At 41.1% G+C, this 16,571-nt stretch overlaps 1 protein-coding gene across 2 annotated transcripts in view; it reads right to left on the bottom strand.

Moving 5' to 3' along the window:
- Positions 1-15,834, bottom strand: part of fsip1 (fibrous sheath interacting protein 1) — a 29,980-nt gene extending 14,146 nt beyond the window's left edge. The window contains exons 1-9 of one of the 2 annotated variants that reach the window (XM_035167199.2): positions 15,568-15,834; positions 15,434-15,491; positions 14,750-14,910; positions 14,585-14,666; positions 14,396-14,491; positions 13,618-13,742; positions 13,260-13,379; positions 11,055-11,111; positions 10,213-10,374 (exon numbers count right to left, since the gene is read on the bottom strand). In XM_035167199.2, coding sequence (XP_035023090.2) covers positions 10,213-10,374; positions 11,055-11,111; positions 13,260-13,379; positions 13,618-13,742; positions 14,396-14,491; positions 14,585-14,666; positions 14,750-14,910; positions 15,434-15,491; positions 15,568-15,663 — 957 coding nt within the window. In that variant the 5' untranslated portion in view covers positions 15,664-15,834. The remainder of the gene's footprint in view (positions 1-10,212; positions 10,375-11,054; positions 11,112-13,259; positions 13,380-13,617; positions 13,743-14,395; positions 14,492-14,584; positions 14,667-14,749; positions 14,911-15,433; positions 15,492-15,567) is intronic. The other variant, XM_035167200.2, reaches the window with a different exon arrangement.
- Between the last annotated feature and the right edge of the window lie 737 nt (positions 15,835-16,571).

The raw sequence follows: 16,571 nt of genomic DNA, 5'->3' as shown, positions 1-16,571 counted from the left end.
TAGTTGGGATTATCGTACGCCAAACATTTCACTTCAACTTGATTAAAAACAAATCTTGGATGCTTAACACTCAACACTGACTTTGCTGTAGCTTACGTTCCCGTTAAAAGAACATATAATATATGCCATCAGTCACATTAAAGTTGTTAGACAGAGGAGGGAGCCACTGAGATTGGAAGCCTGGAGTTTCTTCCCTGCTCGAATGTGGGATGCATCTGTGGTGAGTATAACAGCTGGAACATCTCATGCAGACACATTCTCAGATATATCTCATAAACAGAAAAAAAAAACAAGACTAATATTTAGGTCACCATCGTGTATCGGTGTCTCGTGCGTCCTGTTACAAACATGTGTGAACCAGTCCAATGCTTAGTTCAGGTTCCTTCTCACATCAGGTGTTGAGCAGGGCTGCTCGAAGTCAGACCAAGAATCACTGACGTGGCTTTACGACCTTATTTGCACAGTCAATACAAGAAAAACTGTTTTCTGAGGCAGCAAATCCAAAGTGTCAAACATTATGAAAAGAGTTAAATAAGTTAAACAAAGAGAAAAACTAATGGCTCGATGGGTTTTCCTCTAAAAACACTTCTGTGATGTGGACGCCAGCAAACATTTCAAACAGCAGTATGCTCTTGTATGCAGTAGCCACAAAATGGCTCACTGGCCTTGACTCTGGGGGGCTCTGATGCATTCAAAATGTCATAAGAAACGGGCTATGCAAATAATGAACCATTGTGTTTTTGTTATACAATGAGTTACTAGTTTATTAGGTAGTATAATGCATGATTCAATTCTACAATATACTGTTGTAACTGTAAAGGGTTGTGTATTGTTGTCATAAACTGCATTACTTTGAAAAGGTCACTTTTTAAGTATAATGTAATACGGTTGAAATTGGGTCTAATTTCAGCCTAAAACAAAGTTGAACTTTTAACACAAATCAATGAAAATCTGTTGGAGCCTTCTGGGTAAGGAGCTGGTCAGAATGCCCATGATGACCAAAGTCCACCATCAAAAGCACCAACAATGGTCACATGACCATCTGAACTGGATTATGGAGTGATGGGTCATGTATTCTTTTACATAGTGTGGACAGCCGGGTCCGAGTGTGTCGTTTAGATCTGGGATCAGGATCAGGACTATGGGAAGAAAAGTCATCAGAGGCAGGGTGATGCTTTGGACGATGTTCTGCAGAGAAACCTTGAGTCTTAGTGTAGTGTCTTCAACTCTGCGTTGTGGATAACAATGAAGACAGACTCCCAAGGAGATGTCTTTCCGAATGATTTATGATGATGTATGCACAGCAACAGTCGTACAGATAACTGGGACCTTCACCAACTTTTCTTTTTCACACTGACCCCCAGTGTATATCATCCCGAGAGAGTCCAGAGCAAAGAGGAAGTACCACCGCGGAATCGCGAGTAATAGCGCTTTCAGAATAAAACGCTTGCTCTAACTCCGGCACTACTCCTCGCCATCCCACCTCCCGAGAAGACGCGCACACTCAACACAATAACCAACCTTCTTATGTGCACAATTATAAAAGAACAGAATGATGGAAACTCAACAAAAAGAAACAAACAAAAACCCGAAGTGGCGATCCGCCTCCTTCACAATAAATGTGTCAATATAGCGCAACAACAATATACCCCTACTACATCAGCATTCACATAGTTGATATAGGTATCAGTAGCATTTCCAATTTCATAGATCACGGAGGTAAAGATTTCAGAATAATTCAGAATCCTCTTTTGCAGCTTGGATTTCTAACCCACCAGGTTCATTAACGACAAAACTATGAAGTGAGGCTGAAACATGCTCAACCTTCAGTCTGGATTTAGAGGGAAGAGATTTAGTGGACAGGCAGACAGTTAATGTTGGGACTGATTGGTGTATATTCCCCTGTGTTTACAGGCATGTATTGTCAATTGGCTCCACATTGCAAAAGGGACAGTGTCGTTTTGATCAAAGACAGCCACCCATGCTGACTCACCCAGACATGGCTGACATCGTGTTGCTCAGAACAGCACACTCCTCGCTTTATTTTTTCTCTCCCTCTGTTTCTCTGCGAATCTGAGCTATAGTAGAAACTCTGGCTGTGCCACGTGGACCCAGGCTACCTGCCAAGGCCTGTCCACATGCCTTGCCACGAGCACTCCCTGTGAGATCTCGAGAGTAAACCGCTCGGAAGCTATGGCTGAGAGTCTCTATGCAACCCCCTTCCTCCTCCTCCTCCTCTTATTTCTCTGTATCTCAGATTGACATTCTGCCCGGCTGCAACCTAGTCATCTGCCAAGTTATGAGGCAAGCGTGCCGCGTTGTGCACGGACCTGCATGTTGATACTTGGGTAAACAAGGTAAATTAAAATAAATGTTTTTAATTCTGCACCACTTGCCTTGCAAAACATTGAAGTTTTAAAACTATAATCTCCATTTTCCCCTCCCATTTTTTTAAGTATACACCTCAGAGCTATCTGTGACTACTGCTCCATGAGAGATGATTTGTGGATCACTGTGTAGTGATGTCAGTCCTAGATACAATATTTGTTTGTGTCCACTGTGTCCTTTTCCCCTTCAGAAGTTAAGGTTTTACATCTGTATTTTGGATCCCGTGTTGATGACATCCTGAATGTGATTGCTTAACATTCTCGAAGTATTACAATATTCACTTGCGGGTCATCTGGATCTGGGTTACCTTCCACTTACTTTTGTTTCACATGTGAGGGTGGTCTGGAGCGCTCACTGTTGCACAAATGAAAAAATCTTGGTGCATCCCGCAAATAAAAGAAGCCTGGTGAATGTGATACTGGGTTTAAATATCTCCAGCATATTTTAGAATAATCAGAAGAGCGTTTGAAGGTCAAAGACTGTTTGATCGGGTTTAAGTTTTCACTGCTCCTGTTGTTAGTGACAGACTCTTATAGGATCACTGTTTGATTTCATTCCCTTTGCTAGTATATGCTAATTTATGTTTTGCCAAATAGTGACACAGACAAAAGAAATTTGAACAAAGAGCTTAAGAAGCAGACCATGTTAAATGTTCATCGAAAGCATCTGGAGGGGGAAATGGTCCAAGCATCTTTTTGCACTTTTGTTTCCCAGTGACAAAAGCTGTGTATTCTCAAGTCTAATATCAACATTTCAGCTGTTAACGGCCTTGTAGAGTTTCATGGCACATTTTCAATGTCAGAGAAAATGTAGGAAGGTGGGAACTGTCTGTGAAATGCTTAAAATAATAGTTAGCAGCTAACAGCTACCCGTGCTGTGTCTGAAATCAAAATGTGTATTTTATACACAGTATGATGAGTTCTGCCCATGTGTTAAAATATAAAGAATAAAGGGCTGTGATGATATTCTAAAATGCTTTAATGTTATTTAACGGGCCATGGAGATTAGCGAATATTTTAAGGTCGGTTTATTGTTAACAGATGACTTTGTGACTAAATTATCCACTGTGGAGTGTAATAATGAGTGGAACACTTAGATCTTAACCAAGACAAAGAAAAAAAACTCTTGAAACCCTTAACACAACTGCTGCTGTGGATAACACCAGTGGGTGAGGCATTTATAAGAAGACAATAAACTGGGTCTCATGGGAATTATAGGGTGGGGAAGGGTGTGGGTGTGGTGTCTCTTCGCTCCAGCCAAGTTAATCTTGTGAAAAGGCCCAAGGGTGCCACATGGCCACGCTGACATCTCACTTCTCACCATGCAGCTGTCCGGCCATCAGAAGAATATAAAAACCACTGAGGCTGCAAAGATGATATTAACAATTTCCATATTAGCGTGCACTTTGAAGTAAAATCTGAAAATTTGTATGTAATTAGCTTACCCATGCTAATACACGACAAAAAGACACCCAGTCACTTGCAAGCTGCACCAGTGTTATAGGCGTTGGATATTAGAACCCGACCGATATGAATCTTGAGGGGCGGATGCCGTTATTAAAAAATTCCAATACCTTTATATCTGCTGATATATTTTTTTTTTTAACGTGGCAATCATTCCTAAGACATCTTTATCAAACCCTTGTGGCAAAGAAATGTAATTGAAAATGGTCTGTATTTATTTATTTATACTTTACACTTTTCTAGTCTTGATGACCACTCAATGCACTTTGCAGTACAGCTATTTCCCACATTCACACACACATTCATACAGTACAGCTATTTCCAGCACCTTTTATATCAAACATCCCTCCCACACTGCAAAGACAGCCGTCAATTTGGGGTTCAATGTTTTGCCCAAGGACACCTCGGCACGCAAAATGGATGGAGGAGCTGAGGATCAAACCAACGTCCTTTTGGTAACTGGACAACCCGTTCCTCCTGAGACTAAGCTGCCCAACTCTGGCTTGATATTTTACAGTTTAATCAGATACATTATTGTGAATAGCCATAAATAGAAAACACAAATATGTCCAGATATATATTTTTGTATGATTTATTTAAAATTACAATTTAAAAATAAAATTACATAACATAAACACTGATATGCTTATGTCAGGAAAAGGTTCATCTCAGCCAATTTATATCGGACAGCCAAGATATCCATTGGGTTTAACTGAATATGCTAAACTTTAGCCACTGTTAAGTAACAAAATATAGTCGCATCCCCTTATGTTGTGAATGAGCATATTGTCAATATTTCAGTAGGGATATGGAAATCATATAACAAAGAGGACACTTTTTGTCTTAGCAGAGAGGACATAGTGTCTTTTATTTTTCTGCTGTCGTCTTTACAGAAAAGAGACACATTGTTCTACTAAAAAATACACTTCTTTGTTTACTTTCTAGTTTAGTTTTTGTTTTGAGGACAGGGCGCATAAAGTACACGTGTAATACACAGTATACCACATGTATATATGTATACTACACGTATATCTGCATCACGTGTCTACACAGTATGAATATGTCATGTATTCTAATAGAGGCAGTGATTAAAATAAAGAACAAACCTACATTTAAGATGAATATAACATGACCCAAGCGTTTCCACACATGTTTAATTACATGACCGGACTAAATAAGATAAATTTACTAACTGCCGGCTGACCGCGTCGTGGTGGTCAAAAGGGCGTTCTCTGCCCAAAGCTCTGCTCTCTGACTTAATGTTTGCTCTTGTTAAAATCATGGGTGCTCATCAGCAACCGCACAGTGTGACTAAGTGACCTCATCGTCTTACATCAAAATATAGCCGATCCAATGCACAACACAAACACAGCTGGAGTTACTATGCAAACACACAAACACAAAGAGTTGACACGCTCTTCGTTAACGGCGGCATCTGATGCAATCGAACGCAGCAGGACAGTTTCTCAAAACCATAATATCATCCATTAATGTTCATTGTAACCACTCTTTCAAAAAGAAGCCACATTTGAGAGAATGGCATATGTAATCCTGATCTGTGACACACACACACACACACACACACACACACACACACACACACACACACACACACACACACACACACACACACACACACACACACCCATGTCACCAAACACCAACACTAGCTAGTTCTCATGACAGAGTCCCCTCCTCTGGCTCCAAACTGTGGGTGGTGCAGGCATTACCACACAGTGTTACAGTAGGAGGGGTGCACTGTACATTGATGCTGTATGTGCCAACAGATGTTTTTAATGACAGGCAGCCTGTTTCAGCTGAAGACTGGGAGAAGAGGAGAGGAATAAAGAATGCTCGGGCAGCGCTGCTGTCTCATAAGCACAATATTAAAGTCGGCCAATTGCAGCAGTGTTCAAAGTTGTGTTTTGATCCCATTCAGTCCAGATGATTAAAGTAGGGTTTACCTGACCTTTTTCCTATCATCACTTCAAAGCATTTTCCCATCATGACTTCTACTGTGACTCCCAGTTTGGCCATGTGATGAGTGATACTGTGCATCCACAAACAAAAAATTCAGATATTAACCTGAGTAAGACAATAGTCTGAATGAGACACTGTCACGTAAACAGCTTTCCTGATTACCGTAAGCCGAATAAGGTCATTAAGACGTGGAGTATTACGTGGATTATTCGCATGATGCAGACATATACATCTTACTCACATTATAATGTTCTATTGGGGATTTGACAGCATTTTGTGACATCGACAGACGGCAGTTACCAACTGCTTGACGGCGCATGTTGGGTTAGAGGTAGAAACAGTAGTTTTAGAGGGAAATTGATATAATGCCGATTTTGGATGGGTGCAAACATTGCAATGGCAATATTTTCAAAAAGATCACAGGAACGTCGACATATGAAGTAGTGGATGATGATAGTTCATGATCAGACTCTGTAACTGTGACTTTGTGACTGTGTAACATGTAAATGGGAATTTGAATGGAATGTTCTATTAGCAACTAGTGTAAACATCATAATCTTAATAGTGTGTTAAGGTCAAAATAATGCGTACATGTATTATCAGTCATGGCAGTAAAGCATGCACGTGTCACTTCATTAAACAAAGAGAACGACCTCTATGACGAACAGCTGACCTCACTGATATGTACTTCATCACTAAACATACAAGTCCACAGATGAACACCTCTTCTAAAGACATTTTCCATCGCACAAACAAACCCAAGCACACTTTCGAGTATTTTTGTACAAAAATGTCTTCCTATAAGTTGACGATTTGCATCGTATACAGTAGCTAAACCATTCTCCATGTATTAATGTCTCCAAATGAAAGGGGAGGCCTCGTTCTTTTTCTGGAGCTGGCACTCCTTTACCTCCACCAACTCTGTAATTAGCTCCTGATGCAGCCTGACTCTCCTCTGTGGCAGTGTACCAGCTGGTACCAGGCCTCACTGACTGCATCCACCCTCGCGGGCTCAATTGATGAACTCTACTACCACTAAGGTGACTGCACAGGAATGCACAGGCTGCTTCTCGGCACAGAATATCAATCACGGCTTATTGAGGATGCTGGATGCCGCCAAGTTCTGAAGTCACAGATTCAAGCCCCGACTGATCCTTTATGAGGGAGTGCTCACTGGGGAGAGGTGAATAACTCCCTCTTCTGTGTAAAACGTGACAGATGATCGATCCGACACAGCCAGGAGCAAAAGACAATGGCACACGTGGAAATCCAGCAGGCCCTGATTTAATATCTCAGGGAAAAACAGATTCAGTGGTGTTGAAACCGAAACAAGACGAGCTCTTTTAGGATATTAGACATTAGAGACTGTGCTGGAATGAGGCAGGCAAACTAGCAGGATCCTGAACTGCTGCCCAAATGGTTTGAGTTAGGATCTACGGCTAGTGGGAGCTACTACCGAGATGAAACGTAACCGCAAGACAAAAGCATATTTACGTTTACGACCACCTTTAGGATTTATGGTCACTTATGTGGCTTGAATGACTTGCTGCGAAAGAGATTTATTGTGTGCCTCATAAATACATACCACAACAGTGCAGCAGGATTTAAGTAGGTTCATCAACTGCTTTTCAATACCTAGCAGTGCGATGTTGCACAACATTTCCATTTTTTGTGCAACATACTACATTACATCATTAGCAGCAGCATAGTATATTAGCAGCAGTATATTATAACAGCAGCGAATGTGAATCATCTGCAACCAGTTACTTGCGAGATAAAGTTTTGTGTCAGTGTTAAATTCATATTTTACATCATTTGAACGGGCATGCCAGCGTTAGCGATTCGAGCGCTAATGAAGAGCAGATGACTGATGGGGGATTTTACTTTCTCAAAAATATTTTTTTTAAACCAGACAAGATGATTAAAGGGTGGGAAGGGAGGGAAAGTTGGTTGCACACGTCCAGCTGTCCAGCAATATCGTAATCTGTACGACTGGCCACAGTAGAGAGTCCCGCAACAAGGGAGTGTTGTCTTATTTAAACAATGACAGTGTGTGTACTCGTTCAACTTTAGCACCACCTCAACCATTACAACAAGTTTAAACATTTTAGATGTGGGAATTTAAAGAAGCACGGAGTCATGTCTTCATCTAAACGCTCCCAAGAGTTCCCCTGTTGATCATGTGCACATCTGGCTGGGCTCAGTCAAGTCTCAGTGGAAATGATTGTAGTGAAAACTGGGCTTTCGAGACGTAGTTTGTCTTTGTCAGGCGAAGAGGTCAATCATATTCACTCAGGTCAACAGACTGATTTCTGATCTTCACACTGAATCTGACCCATGTGTCCGACTGCAGTGTTTCATGAGGCTAAGGCTGCAACTAATGATTATTTACTGTATCAGTTACTCTGCCAGTAATCTGCATGATCAATTATTCAATCAGTGAAACAGTGAAACAGTGAAGGATGCATTACAGTTTCCCAGAACCTAACCCGGGGTTAATCAGACTGCTTCTTTTATCCAACCAGGTGCCCAAAATCCTAAGATATTCAGAGTATTATCACAAGAGAAGAAGACAGCAAATGTGTTTGAGGAGTTAAATTATTTTGTTTCATAATAGTTTCATAGTTGTTTTTTAATTTGTTGATGTCTTAAATGATACATTTTTAGAGTTACCAATTGTGTGCTGCAAAACATTGTGCACATATCTTCAGGCAAATACGGTTATCTGATACATATGATTTACATGGAAAGCTGATTACTGATAATCTGGTAATTGATTTTCTGCATATTAGTCGTGGGCAGACATTAAGCGAGGGGTGAGGTACATCCTGGACAGGTCATCAGTGTATCACAGGGCTGACAAATAACCATTCACACTCACATTCACATCTACGGGCAATTTAGAGTCTCAAATAGCTGTGGGGGGAAGTGAGAGTTCCCAGAGAAAAGCCACACAGACATGAGGAGAACATATAAACTCCACAGTGGTTTGAAAGAACCTTCTGGCTGTAAGGGGACAGTGCTCATCGTTGCACCACCTTCCGCCACCCACTGACAATTCTAATCATCCAAAAAACACCAAAGGGGCACAACATACATGACTTCCATACCTCAAGTTCAAATGTTAAGCTTTTATGTTTCAATGCGGTCTCTATACCAGCCGATGACTGACTTGGTAAGTTTATAGTGGGAAATATTTAAGCCAGTAACATAATTATTCTGGACATTGTGCCATAGTTCGTTTTCCTTCTCCCGCACCGGCATTCATGTACTGCAGTTTTTCCTTTGTCTACATCAAAGTATTGATAGTAGAAAATGGCACCCCGGGTTCACAACACTGAGTTATAAAGTTTTTACGACTACAGAAACATTATTTTCCGCTGACAGGCTACGTAAATGATGAGCATGCCATCTGGCGTTAAAACACAGTCAGATAAGGTCCTGAGCTCACGTCTAGGATCAGGAACGAGCCCAAGACCAAGGCCTGGAAAATTCTTAAGCTATAAATATCTGTGAAGCTGGTTCTCCACTGTCTGATGTGGCAGATACGTACAGATCACTCATACAATGTGCACTCAGGTGAGCATTATAGAAGTACCACCCTCTGGTTGTATGCTTCCACCAACCAGGGCAGTTTCAGTCTACATACAATCCTTTAAAGACTCGTATGAGGTCACCTCGACCTTTGACCACTGAAATCTAACCAGTTCATCTTTGAGTCCAAGTTACAACTGGTCAAAATTGAAGAAATCCCCTGAAGGCAGACTTGCGATATCATGTTGAAGTGGCCAAAAAATGTTCTGTAAAGCCACCATGAACATGACCTTTGACCAGCTACATTTAAATAGTTAATCCATGAGATAAGTGAACATTTGTGCCAAATTTGAAAGGATTCTGTCAAAGTCCAAATTCTGATAGTAGCATAAAAATGGTGCTTTCATGAACCAACCCTGAACTAACCCAACATACAATAAAATATTATGAAGAAATAAATGCATCAAAAGTTACCACTGCTCATATGGAAATAACATAATCTTTTTAATAATGAAACAACAGTCTAGGAAATGTTTTACACTAAGTTTAATAGTGGGAAATAATGCACAAGAGGCTTTATAATATGACCTTCCTATGGAGCCGTGGTTAAGTGGATGGAAAAATGAGGCAACCCTCGGTTCCAAATTACAGCGGCAAACGCAAGACTATTTTTTCCCCACTTACGAATGAGGGTGTAACTCCCCCAGGGTCAGTAACAAAAGATTTTACAAGATGTTGCCATCGATGCCCTGCTGAGCTGACCTTGTATAAGACTTATAACCTCGTCTCAGAGCGGCCACGGATGGTGTCTGATGGCACTCTAAGGAAACACTGGAATCACACATACCTGGGCCACGCTGATGTTTGTGTAGGAACTTTGCACCGAGACAAATTCTTCAACAGGGAGGAGAAGGCGGATTTTGGAGTCAATGTCACTCAGCTGCTCCAGGTCAGAGGGCACTGGGGTGTAAACGTGTCCTGTCAGGTCTGACACCGCCCACATGTCCTCCTGGAAGAGAAGCATCACTGAAATAAATCATAGCCCACTGAGTATGAGCCTGCTTTATTTCGTGGTAACCTAAATATGGGAGTGATGAACATGATTAATCTATTGCTTATGCAGTAATCTTATAACAATGACCTTGGAATTCACTTCTGTTAGGCGAACATGGTGCCACACAACAACAACTACATAGTCAAATGCCAGCACTTTGTCCATTGCCCCTTCCTCACTGAAGACTCTGTCCCAGTGAGTTTCATTCATATCCTATGTGAACCACTGGGTGGGTGGTGAGCTCATCCAGGCTCAGTGGTGAGATACGATCTCGTAGCAATGCTATGATGAAAAACAAAAGCGCAACTCCACAAAGAACGCAGCTGTAACCTTTGATCGTTGTCAGGGGGAGTAGAAGAAAGTTGGTGTTAGAAAACAGCAAACATTGTGCTCTATTAACTAGGTGGAGCAGCACACAAAGCCAAAAGGTAAAACATGTCTCCCACAAATACTTATGAGAAAGATTTGTTGCTTGGACTTTGCAGAATACCTCATTCTGTCACTTTAGAAAGTCTGCTCCACTAGTCTGACTCTGTCCCATTGATATGATACAAAATTAGCTATTCTTATTTCAGAGAGTATTCTGTGTTATTGTATTATCTGCTGATCTCTACCACCTGACCAGGGTGACTTACCAAGCAGGCAAGGTCTGCGGGGATACTTCCCATCCGTGGAGTTCCAGCCTCTCCCTTCTGATCGGAGGGAGATAGGTAGGAAGGTACGGACAACGTGAGATTAGAACCAAACAAACCAAATGCAAATTTTTTCAACTCAATTAAACAAGATGAGAGCCATGTTGAGTTATGTTGAGTTATGTTGAGTTATGTCATTAATTGTCTGCTTAAACTGTGAGGATATTTATGACGGCTGCTACGGATAATCTGGATTCTTTGTTTATCTGATGTGTTTTAAATGTTGATGAAGAACATAAATACCTCAACAAAAAAAAAACATTGTTTTTTTTCAAAGTGATTGAGTCTATAAAAACAAGGAACACAACAGTGTTAAAAGTTTTATTTTAGTCGTAAAAGAAAAAAATCGATTCCATCTGTAAATGATGGAAACGTATTCATTTGCTTTCTTGCTGAAAGTAAGAAGCAAACTGTCTGTAGCTTTACAATACACACAGAGTGGTATCACTCTTTACAACACCTCTGGACAACAGGGCAAATACACATATTTATTAGCCGTGTAATAAATATCACTACTGTTTTCTTTTCCTTAAACCCTTTTTTCTTTCAGCTTATTGGACAGTCCATAGTGAAGAGATGGGGAAGGAAGCAAGGGGAGAGAGAGAGATGGTGTATGTCATGCACACAAGACCCAGATGGAATCAAAGTCAGGACGTTGCAACATCATTTTGCTAAATCTGGATTCTCTTAATGATCAGTCAGTTCATTTTTCCAAACAATGATTCTGTGGTTGTTCCAGAATCCCCTGTAATGAGAACCAATGTTCTTCCTTATATATAATTTCAACCTGAGCACATAGGTAAGAGATAAATGCTGGAGTTCCACCACTGCAGCCCCAAAATGTTCCACTGACTGCTGCTGATTTACTGCCTCAGGTTACCAGAACCACACAAACCTGCAGAACTTGATAGGAGGAAAAGTCGGTAACATAAAAAAAAACACATGTGTGAGGTAAACAGTGAGTTGTGGTTGATGTGTCCAGAGGGATTCTGCCACGAAATGGGCGAAGTCCTCAGAACTGAAGACGCATGATGGCCAAAGTCCTGGTGACATAAATAATGTGCTTGCTCCATTCATAATTGCACGCCTCGCAATAACAGGAAGTCTTTCTCCAGCCAATAAAACAAACAAAAAAACCCAGAGCATCTGCGCTCCGCTCCGTTTGGTATCTGCCACCACATTTACTCCAGTATTGTTCTAAAAAGTCAAGGCAAACATCATAAACAAAGCAACGACACATAAAAGAAAATCCCTGGCGGGCCGTCGCACGGATGCAGAGCTGTCAGGGTCAAGCTAAATGGAACCGTATGTGAAAGGTTAGTATGTTCCCTCTCACTTCCCAACGGGCCTCGCAGCTGCCAAAGGTCTATTAAAGTTAATTAAAAGTGAGAATAAAAACATTTGAAGTTAGCATGGCGTGGGCGGGTTAACAGAGAAGCGGTCTGCTGCTCCAGGTGGCACAGGGTCTCGGATGAAGACCCATCAAGAGGGGAAAAAGAGGCCTCGTTCTCCTCTCCTCAGCACACGCTCACCACGAGAGCAACTGCAGCTTATAGTAGAGCTGTTCGAGAGATCCCGGCTTCTGAATTTCACAGAAACACCATAAAGAATTTGTTGGAAAAACATGATTGTAAAGACGAATCCTTAAAATGGGGCATTCCTTATGAGCTGCATATTGCTCCTCCACATCTGGTTCGTAATCTGAAATGCACTGAGGAGTCGTGATCGTCTGCCCAGAGGCTGTCTCGGCTGCCAAGCAGTCATCAAAACATTGATCTCTGACCATTGTTACTCTACGTGTGCTGCTCTCTGGGCCAATGCGTGGCTGAGTTATTTGAAAAACTTCAATAACATCGATCAAAGGGGCCAAATGTTAGATAATGTCACACATGCCGACAAATAAGGTCAGAAAGGAAACCATTTTTGAAGGCAGAGGCTGTGATTAAACACTGAGAACAATATTTCAATGAAATACTTCTTTCAAATGTAGTAAATAAAAGTTCAAAATGTCTGTAGCAGGAGCAGGGGATGGAATCATCACTGCTGCTCCCCGTAAGACCTCTAGACACGAGGGGAAGTATTAAGGAACTTGAAAAACAGACTCATCCGACGGCATATGTTGTCTGTTAGGGCTCCATGTCAGCCTACCTCGCTGTCTGCGCCTCTGGCAACGTCCTCTTCCTCTTCGTCTATTAGTTGGAGGAGCTCGGCCAGACGCTGTTTCTCAGCCTGGGTCAAAAGCATTTGGTCCCCATCACCAACTGCTAGCTATTGCATTGCACACATTTGAGAAGAAGAAAAAAAAAGACAATGATAATAATTATTTGAATTATTTGAATTTCTATTCCTTTCAGTGGTGCTCTGAGAGGCGGAACATATGTCTTTTCTCTTGAACTACACAGACAAATATTTCCCTCCCTGGAAAAACAAAACCATCGAGGGACTCGCTCTAAGTCATGTGATATGCCCCAGCACTGCATTTGGCCCAGCGTGAACTTTGACATACCTCAATGTTTCTCTTGACAAAGTCCCTCTGTTTCTTCTTGCCTCTGGAAGCTCCACAGTGGCTGTCTTTACATTGCTCGTCCCCAGTCTCCGATGAGTCCGTGAAGTTCTCTGGCTTCTTATAACCTGTCAGATAAAGGACACTACACAAGGTAAATATTGAGCTTTAGTAATAACCATCAGCTTAATCTGAGGATTAAAAAGAAAATCACAGACTTTCTGCAGGAGTCATTTTTCAGCCGTGAACTCTTAGCCTGTCATCAAATCTAAAAGATTAAGGAGTTAGCAGCTGCCCAAATAATCTTGAAACGGGGTGAAATATAAGTTGTTGTTTTTTTTAAAAGGAAAAGAAAAGAAATTACTTATTAAATGCTACAATTTGCATAGTGGGTGGGAGGACAGTGCTTCCTTAGAACTAGGATGTCCCAATGATAAAATAAAAAGCAGCCTGAACAGAGAAACACAATGAATGCCTCGCAGGTTTCAAACCAAACCACTAGAGTTTGATGAGGAAACAGTTCAAAGTGTCACATTAGGGGTAACTTGTCATGCATTCACTTCAGGAAACCTGCTTTGTAATACCTAAGTTATAGCACCGCTGTCTGCACCAGCCTGCAACGGGAAAATAAACAACAGCCTTAAGTTCTCTGAGCTCATGGCGCCATCAAGTGCAGAATCTAAGCAGTGCAACAGAGAAACATATATTGGTATTGCCTGAAGGAGACATAGAAAAATATGTGTGCTGCATTTTCTGTCATGTTTAACTTTCAATAACTCACTTTGCTCCAAACGTTGTCTGTCACGGTCACTGTCAGGAACCTGGGTTTCAAAGACAGGCACATAGTTGTCCTCCTTTGGTTCTTCTTCCTTTTTCCCTTTAACACAAAAAAAACATATTTTAGCTGTGTCACAGTGGCTGCATGCACAACACATTTGAACAGTGTTGCTGGTGTGTGGTTTATGCTTACCACTCCCTTCTTCCAGGGCTAAAAACAACTTTGTGTTCAAAGCTTCATGAGCACATTCAGAGTGACTTTTGGGTTTATTCTGCTGTAGAAAAATACACAAGTGTGAGTGATTAGACAGAACTTTTTTTTTTTGTCCAAACAGCACTGCACAAAGACTGTATCTACCTGGAGATCTTGCCAGAGTTTGGCTTGGTGTTCTTTTCTCTGACGCTTGACTTCTTTTTCTCTGCAGATCTTTACAGACAGTATTTCATCAAGACGTCTCATTTCCTCCATAGCTCTCTGAACTTCTGGATCTCCATCCGTGATGTCAGAGTGACACAGACCTAAAAGAAACACAAAAGCTCTATTACAATGTGGGGACACACATTTTTTTCCGTTTGTCTGTCTGTCTGTTAGTTAGCAGGATTATGCAAAAACTATTGGAACGATAACCATGTAACTGAAAAGATGCAAGTTACGTGGTAATCGTCCACAGGAGGTGGATTTCTTCTTCACTTTCTTTACAGGGTGTTTTTTTTATCAGTTTTGTTGATTTCTTAGAGAATAATTCATGGATCTTGATTTAAACAAAAAATCTGGCATGTTTAAGGGGCTGATTTTAATCAGTATGTGCAATTTGGTGCAGATCCAAATAAAAATCTGAATCTAGTGAATTAAATGTGATTTCATAAGGGGACTGTTGGGCCTTGGGGGAGGTAGAGTACCATTCCAGTTTGAAAACTGGACCATCCTTAAACTGATAACCACTCCACTGCACATTATACATGGTAAATGGTCTGCATTAATATAACGCACTTCTACTCTTGACCAATCAAAGCACTTTCCAGCACAGTACATCACACCTACCTTGGTCAGGACCACAGGCTGAGGAGCTGGTTGCAGTCTCCTCAGAGCTCATCTGGATCTACAGGAGATTGTTTTCCAAAGTTAGTGGAGGTTATTCGATTTGGTTTTGTTCTGTACCGTGTGTACTTATATACCTGGACATCGGGACATCTTCTGGACGCACGGCTGGTCGTTAGCTCACTCGAAGCAGGTCGGGAAATGTCCTCTAAACTTCCTCTGATCGTTTCCATCGTGACAACTTGGTATTTGTAATTGTGAAGTAGCCGTTTGCTAAATATGATCTATTTGTCATCACAAACTTTCCGCTGTTTTTCGCCTTTATTAACTACGAACGTAAACCGGATGTTGTCGCTACATCTGTTGCTATAGTTACCGAGGGAAATGGAGGCGGCTCAGCTGCTCGTTGATGCACTTCCGCTGTCAACAGAAACTGCCACTGACATGTGAAGGCAGCTGCATTTGAGGCCACACTGTTGAAAGGCAGCTGCCTTTGTTGTCCCACTATTTGGGGGCAGTTGTCACCGCCGCCACACTGTCTGAGAGCAACTAAAGCTGTTTGTGATTTATTCAATGAGATATACTGGTTTATGAAAGTTTAGTCGATAGTTTGTTAGCAAAGACTCTCTGATACTTTGCCTGAGTAGACTGTGATAAACCAAAGGAAAAATGTACTTTGTTATCCTTAACTTCAATATGGCAATTATGCACAAAGATGCCACTGCTCTTGGAGCCATTTCTTGTACCAAAGTAGATGGAAATACCACAAAGGAACAAAGTTATTAGTAACGGTAGGTTCAGGCACACTCGCACACTAGGCTGAATAAATGTATTCTGTGTTTTTGTGTTACAACACAGCAAAGAGAGACTCACAAAATTTTACTTTACAATTGCATATAAACCATTTTCAGTTTAATTTACTATAATAAGTTGACTTTGGCCCAAATGTTTTCCTTATGACGGGATCCCATAGGCATTCTCCAAGGACTCTTAGTTAAATACACTAACATCCATAAGAACATCTAAAATAGACTTATTGTAACTCCTTGAAAATCAAAATATTTTTTAGGAGTTAGGAACTTCTATGGTGTAAAAGCATCAGTGCATATACTAGACAAATGACAAACAAAGCCGTACACAA

The sequence above is a fragment of the Hippoglossus stenolepis genome, chromosome 10 (assembly GCF_022539355.2).
Source record: "Hippoglossus stenolepis isolate QCI-W04-F060 chromosome 10, HSTE1.2, whole genome shotgun sequence".
NCBI classification, from domain to species: domain Eukaryota; kingdom Metazoa; phylum Chordata; class Actinopteri; order Pleuronectiformes; family Pleuronectidae; genus Hippoglossus; species Hippoglossus stenolepis.
Note: the sequence above shows the minus strand (reverse complement) of the source record. Positions and strands in the feature narration are given on the sequence as shown.